This window comes from Stegastes partitus, unplaced genomic scaffold, assembly GCF_000690725.1.
Source record: "Stegastes partitus isolate 25-593 unplaced genomic scaffold, Stegastes_partitus-1.0.2 Scaffold46, whole genome shotgun sequence".
In the NCBI taxonomy this organism is placed as follows: domain Eukaryota; kingdom Metazoa; phylum Chordata; class Actinopteri; family Pomacentridae; genus Stegastes; species Stegastes partitus.
This window is the reverse complement of record NW_007577777.1, coordinates 656,458-666,528: the sequence shown is the minus strand read 5'-3', so window position 1 is coordinate 666,528 and position 10,071 is coordinate 656,458. Positions and strand designations below refer to the sequence as shown.

The 10,071-nt window shown below is 43.1% G+C and overlaps 1 protein-coding gene across 1 annotated transcript; it reads right to left on the bottom strand.

Annotated features, from left to right (window-relative positions):
- Positions 1–4,606: 4,606 nt before the first annotated feature.
- lratd2a (LRAT domain containing 2a) lies at positions 4,607–6,337 on the bottom strand. Its single transcript, XM_008306759.1, has one exon. The coding sequence runs from the start codon at positions 6,004–6,006 to the stop codon at positions 5,179–5,181; it is 828 nt and encodes a 275-aa protein (XP_008304981.1). The 5' UTR covers positions 6,007–6,337; the 3' UTR covers positions 4,607–5,178.
- Positions 6,338–10,071: the final 3,734 nt, after the last annotated feature.

The following is a 10,071-nucleotide window of genomic DNA, read 5'->3' as shown; positions in this document are numbered from 1 at the left end:
CAAATTAGGTTGCACTATAATACACTTTAACTGAATTCACGCAGAAAAAAACCCCCCAAAAAACTAAGAAAGCAAAACACTGAATATGCACTGAACGCGGTGAAGTCCTTGAGTTGAAAGCTTTTCTGGGCTTTTTGTGAAGAAAATAAAAACATCTTAAGCATTATGTGGTTTTTAAGGGTGCACTTGGTCTTTTGTTAATACCGGTTTGGATTTTTTATTTTTTTTTGCTGTGTGTGGTCACAATGAGAGCAACCAAGGACTTGAACCACAGTTTTTGGGTTTATTAATGGGTTAATGTGAATTAGCATGTAGCCAACAATAGACAGTATTTATGGAAAGACATCTGCTTCTGAAAATGCTGCATTATACTCCTCGTTCGCTGTAAACCGACAACAGCAGATTTTTTTTTTTTTTTGCATTTCAGCTGTTATGGGGCGAGAACTCCACGAGTGGCTCCTATAATTCAACTAATCTCATCCGTTCATCAGAATCTTTGCGGACGCCGAACCTACACAGCAGCAGAAGCAGGCAGAGGTACCTGTAGGCGAGCGCTGACAGTTGATTATAATTGGGTTGCCTCTGCTATGTCCAAGCTTTCACATCCCATCAAGAGAAAGGGCCAAAGAGACAGTTAATGCTGGACGACTGCTGCTTCACTGTAAGAGCAGACAGACTTATTCCCAGCTACTGCAAACAGAGAAGTCTATATAAAAATAAATACAGTCGGTTAGATTAATTTAAGGGTCTGGCAGTAACCAGTAACAGCAGCAAATTGAAGCACTCACACATTCATACCCAGTAACAACTTTCTTCTGTCGTATATCTGAGGAATGCTTATAAGGAATGCATTGCTTTCACAAAGTACCTGTCTTTAAAAATAAAAAGAACAACCACAGTAAGGCAATGTAAGATGAAAATCCTCTTCTGTACAAGGTTTGTCGATGGCATTTGAAACTGTTTTAGACTGACCTTATGTCTGCAAAGGCTGTTCCAGAGCAGAACAGCAAGTCTTTGAGTGTTGACTGATGTAAGGAACAAACCACAAGACAGACCTGCTCAGATGACTTCATAGTCACTTGTCCCCAAATCAATCAATTTCTTTCATTTGTCTGTATTTTAGAACTCTTCATTCTCATTTCAAAACACAGATTATTCCTTCCAGTAACTACTGGTGTCTTTCTGTTGGGAACAGATTAAAACTATGGCTGTGGATTTTTCACATTTTAACAACACAAGCTTTTTAGGATTTAAAGACCCCCTCTGGTGAAAATCCATTTTTTTGTACCTGGTTAACATGTCCTTATGGTGTTTTATTTATATGCTAGAAGACACATCATGAACAAAATAAGCCTACTAATAATGTACCGCTGACAGTCTCAGACATATAGATTCAGACTTGTGGGTTTTCATACATAACAAACCTAAAAAAATAAAATCCACTTGAAGGGTGAAACTTTCTGCATCATTCCTCTTCTACAGAATCAGTTTCAAACATTTAGGGCTGCATTGTAGCAGTGTTACATCTTGCCATTGTGTATCATTGTGTAGCTTTACAGTGTTTGGGGAGAGCTACAGGTGAGCTGGTGTGCCGCAGCTGCACCGAGCAGGAAAGGGTTGATGGAGTGAGAGGCGGAGACGTAGATCTATGCTACATCTAAGCCGTTTTAAGAATCTACAAGATTATTTTAATGGGGAAAAAACATCTAAATATGTAACGTTGATATACAGAGGTGAGTTTTGAGGTGTTAAATCGAATGTTGGATATTGTCACTTGTACATACCTTTAAACTAAACTGAGAGGTAAGGCTTGTGTCCACACTAACTAGAATCTAGACACTGCTTCATTCTAAGGAGTTATGAGCCAAAAAAACCCCACTGACAACTTTTGCATTTATGTATCCAGAAGCTGAAGCAGTAAACAAAAGCAGAAAACCTCCACACAAAGCAAGGCACCTATAGCCTCCTCCGTCTCAAACGTATCCCCTGTGCAGTCCATTAAACATCACAGCAACCAGGAGCTGTAATTTAGAGCGGAGCTATCTGCATTGCAACTCACATGAAGGCTGTTCCATCATTTACACACCAGAGGATATTACCTCTTTGCAGCTACAGCAGTAACATCTGCACAGATGCACTCCTGTCTTGTTAAATGACTCTTGGTTCAATATAAGCGTGTCTAATATACTCAGGAAAAAGGCTGAGCTTGACAAGACCCTAAGGAGGGTTTACCGTGTCCTAATTTGATTACGGTACTGCAAGAACCATGAAAGCAAACCTGCAGGCTAAAGAACCCAGATATCTCCCAGCGTGGTCAATTTGTACCATATGTAGCAAACAATTACAGTCAGTCTCTTCCCTGTGGTGTTTAAGAAAGCATACTCATAGATTTGACAGACTGTCACATTTGATTTGAAGTTAAATAAATTCAATGTTTTCCAAACTGTCAGTCAGACAGCTACGGGTTTTAAAACTTTAAGTTCACTATATCCTCAACAAGTCAGAGCAACAATCAGTCATTTTGCATTAAAAACTGCATTGAAAAACTTTGTGAGGTGCAAAGCAGTGGGCCCAGAGAGGCAGGAAGTGAGTCTACCACACACTAGTCAAGGGTCGACATTCTCCTCCAGTAGCCACAATACTCCTTCTCACCTGCATCGGTTTAGGCACAATAAACTTTACTTCTTCGTGGGTGAAGTGAAAATGTTCCTTGTTGTGTCTCATTACAGCTTACATAAGTAACTCTGTTTTGAAAATCAATGTTTGACTTGGAGCAACATTTCAGTTCTCTCAGGAACAATACACTATTAGAATAAATTAATCTGTGCAAAACAAAAAAAACCAAAATTCCCAACTAAGAGTTACTGTTTCTGATGCCAAGGCTTTGGAGGATTAGCGGCACAAAACTGCACAACACAGGAGCGTGCGACTACAAGTACGATAAATAAGCTCATCACTGCCGTCGTCGTAACACAACAAACTCTTTCCGTTGATGCAAAGTTGTATCATCACACGGAGGCTGTAAAAAAAACTGCATAATAATGCCCCGTCATGTTCTTCGGGGCTGCAGTGAAAACAGTTTACTATCTGGCAGCCTACAAAAACTATGCGGCGGATTTTATATGCGAAAACAAATTTCGTTTTTCTTTTTTTATATTATGGTCAAAGTGCCACCTGCTATTTGTTTTGGAGTCCCAGTTTAATATGAAAGTGGACAGATGGCCTAAAAATGCTGCAAATATTCACTGTAGTTCCAACAAATGACAATGGAGGAGTGGCTTTGTTGTTCTATTAAAAGTTTTCCATCCAACGCATCCTATTCTTCCCTGCTGCCCATGTTGTGGATTCTGTGGGCAGGGCCACAAGTAGCACTTCTGGGTTCCCTGGAAAGAATGAAAAAAAATATTGCTCCAGGCACCTTTTGTTAATGATTAATCCCAGAGCACTTTTTGTGCTCCCTCTCCAGCTGCTGGCTCCTGAAAATCATCGCAAATTGTGGCACTATTTTTGCAGGGAGTTGATTAATGAGGAGGCAGGCATTATACATTTTGATAGTCTGAACTGGTGCAGCTAGAGCAGATTATCCCTGCAGCTTAGGTTACCATGGTGACACCTCTATTAAAAGTGAGCCAAAACACCTCGATGAAATGCTAAACTAGCTCGTAATAACCTCTAAATCGTGCACATTTACTATGTTAGCAGTACAAACTTCTACCTGTACCTTTACAAGGGCTTGTTAAATCTAAAGTGATGATTTATTCGTGTTAACAAATCCTTAAAGCTATTTTAAAAAAGCAGATTTTTGGAATTCCAGATTGGCTGGTGTGTTTTCTAATTGGTAACAATAAGGTCCTACTGTCTTTTTTGGTATGATGCCCCATCACCTTAAAAAATACATTAACAAATAGCCTAATAAGTTGGAAATGAATAGATTTTGGTCCATATTTTTTTTTTTCCTGCTAGGTTAGCGGTCATGTGGTCAAATCAGTAATTCCTCACAATCTGTTGACACCAAAACTGTTCTCTTAACTGGCAAATACAGACATCAACAAAGCACCCGATTAACCATTGATATGATGCATTTTAACCTAAAAGAGGTTTTATGACTTTTGAAAGGCAGAAAAATGGATGAATCATCAACTAAAACTGACAGACAGACAAATAAAGACTCTAGCGACTATTTACTTTGAGGTAACAGGCACTTTGTTTATGACATATTAACTTTGGGGTTAAGTCATGCACGTTCGACCAAGGATTACGCAACATTTATAAACATATATTTTAAATAAAGCTGTCAAAAAAAATGTTTTGGATGAGTTTAGAAATGCTTCCTGTGTGGCAGGTAAAACAATTATCTCTTTAAACTCAGACAATTAGACCAGTTTTGGGGGGAAAAAAAACACTTGAGATGACACGAGGAGCTCTTGAAATATGCGGCACATACAGTCGGATTTAACTGCGATTCTAAATTGGCTGTGGGTGCGAGAGTGAGCTGTGGTTGTGTGTCTCTCTGTCCAGGATGAACCCTAGAGGCTCCCCCTTCATCCCCCACCCATGTGCGATCCAGGAGCTGATCAACTCCCAACAGCATCGACAACAAGACTCATTTCAGAAACAGACAGTGATTCATGGTTTACTTAAACTTCGGGTACAGTTAACACAGACTCTGATCAGTGTAGCACAGACACGACATTTTCCTTCAGATGTGCTGGTGTGAGAATTACCCTTAAAGGCAGAAACAATCCTGCTTGTAGTCGGTCAGCAGCTCAGACTGGCTACTGTCTGGGGGAGCTGAGAGATAAACCACACAAGGATCAACACGCTATGAATAAAAGTAACATTCTCTCTACTTGTAGAACACTTTAAGACAGATGTGTAAAGCTGTTTCATAGAAAACTATACATTCTGTGGGGGATTTCTGGAGCTACAGGTTTAATCAATTTATCTAACTGAAAGGCCATTTAGCAACAGAGGGTGTTGAGGATTGTGACTTTAAGGCAATAAAATAGTCAGAAACCCATGAAAACTCGAACCAGAAATCCACAAGGGAAGTAGCTCCAGTAAAAACTAAAGGAGTGAAGGCTTTGCTATAGATTAAAGGCGGACAGATTATGTTCAGTAAAGGCTACTCTAGTTGTTTGCAAAGCAGTTATGTAGCAGAGCATGAGAAGGCGGACATCATTCAGGTCCAGGCTCACTACTTTTAATCTCCTCCACGCTGCTGAAATGAGCCGCCAGCTCCTGCAGCACGGCAGTCCTCCCCAGGTGATCGTTCCTGCGCTTCTCCATGATCATGTCCTCCAAACTCTGAAACTCCAGCACGTGTGAGTGTTTGTCCGACATGAATATTTTCAACCTGTAGGGCTGCTTGCCAATCCGTATCTCCCCACCCATTTTGAACTCCCTCTTGCCGAACCTGCACCAGGCTGCGAAGCACTCAGAGTTTCTCCAGCTCAGCTCTCGGTCCTTCAAGCCCACCTGCTCCATGGCGTTCTGCACCACCATGTCCGAGCCGAGCGCTTTGAATTTGTACAAGTCGTTCACAATCCGACATCTCCTGCCTTGGCTGGCGTCCGTCAGGAAGCTGTTTTTCACCTCGGCTCTGTGCAGGTGAACCACCTGGAAGTCGCCCACGTACACGGCCCAGTGCGGGTACTGCCCCGTGGCCACGAACTCCACCAAGTCGCCAGCTTTGCATTTGTTCAGCAGATTCTCCGGAGAGTAAACCTCCAGGCTGGCCGACTTTGCGCTCTTCTCGTAAATGCATTCATCTCTGTTGTAGACGGCGCACTCCACCTCGTCGCGCTGGTCGTACTGTTTCTCTTCCTGATTCGGGTCTTTGTCGGTGCCATCGACCGCGCATCCGTCCTCCAGCTCGTCGTCGTCGTTAGAAAATATGTACGAAACGCCGATCCGCGGGCCGTCCTCCGTGTCCACGCCGTTCGGGTCCACCGTGGGAACTTCTGCGTAACTTAAATGTGACAGCCTGTCCATCTGGTTCCCCATGCCGCTGCGCACCCGGTGGCAGCCTGTGTAATACGATCTGATGCCTGGAGCCTGTTACCGGTCGCCAAACATCACCACCATCTGCCACAGAGCCGCGCAGGGTGAAACTTCCTCCGCCCTGCAGTCGGACGCGGTTTCATCCAAATTACGCATACGAGTAGCTCCGTTTTCTGCGAGTGTTTCGACGGCCTCTTAGTTTCCCATCAACAAGTGGAGCGAGGAGGACAAACTGGTTTTAGATTCAGCGAGCAGAAATATCCCGCAGGTGTTGCCTCACCTGCTGCTTCCGTCCTGCGTAAAGTTCCGTCCGCCGGCTGTCAAACACGAAACCACGACTGAAATCCAAATCCTCGACACACGGGGACCCGCTGCCGTGTGTTCGCCTCCACCGCAGATGAACTCGTCTTCCGTCCTGATAGACGCCTCGCAGACTGCGCACTGTGCAACTACTCCAGGCTGATCTGTGGCTCGGCATCAACAGCGACTCTCTCCAGCCACACGCAGCTTCGCATTTAAAGCGATAGTGCGCGTAAAAATGTCACCGGTGCACCTTTAACAACCGCCTCTCATCTTTAGAGAGAGAACATTTTAGCGCCATTTGACATAAATAAAGGGTGTTTTTCTGAACAGCTTTGCTTAAAGAAGTTTTTTGTTTTTTTTGCCATGCATACAATAGGTTTGAGTAAAGTTCAACAGAAAAACAAGTTTAGTTCTTTAACTCCCCTCTGCACCACCAGATGTATTTATTTTTCATTTCAGGCCTTTTTTTGGTTGGTAGTGGCCTTGCTGTTTGCTGATCTTCACAGTTTTCTGTTTACATGAGAGTCACGTGGAGGATTCTGCATTGCTTTGAATCAAAAATAACAAATACTTGTATTATGTGAACGTGTAAGAGCAGAAGCCTCCCTGATGAATTCCTCACTACTGTAGACTAAGTATCCCTGATGACTGGAGATTTTACATTAGTATGTAAGAAACTAAAATTTGAACAACAATGAAATTATAATTAAGTTCTAACTTTGGTCCATTTACACTAAATTAACTGGCAAAAATCTAGTTTAAAAAAAATGAATCCAAATTAGTGTGTCTAACATTTATGTTGCATTTCAATGGCAAAATTTCTAAATAAAGTTATTCTTATGGGTAAGTAATAAGTTAATATTCAATATATACATATATTTTTAATACATGGACATTGTTTTTGAGGGGGCCTTCTTACATTGACCTCCCCTGTATTCAGTTTGTTTACTGCGCACAAAAACAGACAAATTACACCCTGGATGGATGCATCCCTAAATAGATGAGTGCTGTCCTGTTCCAAATGACAGAGCTCCACGGTGAAGAGGACAGTGAGGGGGTCCAGCATCTGTGGATATTTTTACTGTTTTGACCACCTGTCTGTCCTCGCGTGAACTGAAGCTGCACAGTCATTTGCTCGCTCTCCATCTCCTGGTGGGACCTAATGTCTCCATTACGTTTGTAGTGGCTCGTGGCCTGCCTAGGCTCGCTCTCGGTTATGGGCTATTTTCTCACCACTGTATCCCACAGGCGAGGGGAATGTGCTCAGTATGTCCCAAAATGGCACGCGCTGCTGCAGCGTCTGTGTGAAAACACCTGTCCTGGAAATAGCATGGCTGTGAGTGAGAGGGAGGAAGATGCTGAGGGATGTGAGCATGTCTGACAGGCTGTAAAAGAATCAATCCATGAGGAGGAGAGACAGAAAAAGCCTTTGTAGGGTGGATGAGCACGAGTTTGACCTCAGTACTGAGCTGGCTCCCCGCTGGAAGGACTGATTACAGCTGCAAAGTCATCCAGTACAGTAGTTTATACAGTTTAAACGGGGAGAGAGGCCTCACTTGACACAACAGACTCAACAGATTAGCACTGAGGCCTTTGGGCAGCGTTCCTTAAGACTATCAGGTTAATTAGGAGACTGAGCTTTCTTGGAGCTGCACAGGATCCCACACTGTTATTTCTCTGTAACCCTGTGTAATCCAGATCGAATGTTGTCCCTGGTTAGTAAGACTGAGCCTGGGTCATAAAGTTCAAATCGGATTCCTTATGCAGGTTTCCAGGTCAAGACGGGATGAGGGACTATCACACGACGTCAGAGTGCAAATGTACAATGTTCCGGCTTCCTCCTACGGTTCAAAGCATAGATATGTAGAATAAAGGCTAGATGTCTTAAGGTGGCGTTTCAAACGGGATCACCCTTCAGCCATCTTGATACGGGGAAGCTCTCTGGTGGAACCTGTGGTACGTGAAGGAAGGTGAGTGATCTGCACAAATGTAAATACTCTTATCTCGCTGAAATCTTGTCGGATTTAGAAACGGTTTGGTTTCTTACAAACGTTATTAACGTGGCTCCGATTCAAATTGCAAAATTACAAATAAAATACAAAATAATTAAAATACTGATTGTTGCTGGCCGTGAGAGTGTAACATAATTATCCATAAGTACAGTGTTATAACTACACCTCTGACGTTTATAACAAATCAAACCGTTTGAAAATCAGCAGAAAACTGAGCAAGTGATGGTTATTTTTAAAGTACATGCACCTCTACAACACAGTGTTAGGGTGAGCAAGCGTACCAAGATGGCTGCCGGTGTGGCCGTGCGATTCCATTGGTCGCAGACGAGACATCTAGCCTTTATTATATATATCTATGGTTCAAAGACATGTGTGGTAGGTATATATGTGATTCTAAAGTGGTCATAAATGGAAACTGGTTTGCACTTATACACAGCGTTTCTGTCTTGGTAATGCGTTACAATGTTTCCTATCCACCTATTACACACACCAATGGTGGCAGCGCTGCCTTGCAAGGTGCTCATCTGCCATCGGGGGCAACTTTTGGTTCAGTGATTTGCCCACTTTGGCATTCAAAGGGGCCAGGGAATGGAACTGTCAACCTTGCAAATAACGGACAGCCTGCTCTACCACCTGAGCCACAGCTGCCCACGTACCACGCCTCTTTCCCAATGTCAGCTGGGATACCCCCCTCTACAGGATAAAGTGGGTGTAGAGTACACAGTATAGATAATGGATGGACAGACTAACACAATGACGACAGTAGGGTCGACTTTTTCTCCAGGGCATAAAGGAAACACACATCAGCACAAGGGCACGCTTCAGTGAGCTGAAGTCTTACAATCACTACAGCATCTTGCTTGTTTAACAAAGTGTCTGCAGTCTGCAAATGATGATGAATCAAATCTATTACACCAGCTCATGGGCCACATACTGCTTTAGTAGTCAGAGGTCACCGACAAAGTGTTCTAGAGTACAACTGCCAGCAAATCAGTCTCACAAACACAACAGCAGCAGCAGGCCAGCATCCCCACTCAGACACAGACCTTCACCACTAAAGAAGCCATCAACGTACCAACGAGGAAGTCACGTGTTTCTAACATACAGCATCCAGGTCTGTGCCTGATCAACATTAAAGGCATGGAACCATAATCTCAGCTCTTTTCTCACAAAATAATGGATCTGGTTTAACATTTCACATCGTAGATCCTGTACTCTTAACTCCTCTCTCTTTCTCGCCTCCGTGGCTTGCACCTAAAGAAGGCGAGGAAAGGATGTACAAACTGAGAAATGAGAAGAAGTGCTGGGGTCTTTCAATCACACATAGTTTGATGACATTGCGAAGTAGCATGGGACCATTGGAGCTGTTGCCACCATTACAGATAAAAAGCTATCTGAAGTGACTCAGGCAGAAATCACAGAGGAGGCAATGTGGTAAAGCTTTCTTCACGGTACATTTAGTCACGTAGCTTCACATTTTATACCATTAGATGTGTCGACTACAGATACAGCCGCTGTAGCTAACGTTGTAGGGCAAATTTCTTTTGCACTCCGTGATATGTCACTGGCTTCACCGGCCGCGGTGGGTACTCGGGGCACGACGCCATTGACAGGCGACCAAAATGAAACGCACCACTATGAAATTACAAATTTCTCAGAGTTTGAACATTGTTGGAGACATTTGGGATAATGTAAGGGCACGAGGCAACAAAATACATAACGCTAGTCATTTCTAGACACTTTAATGCAGAAA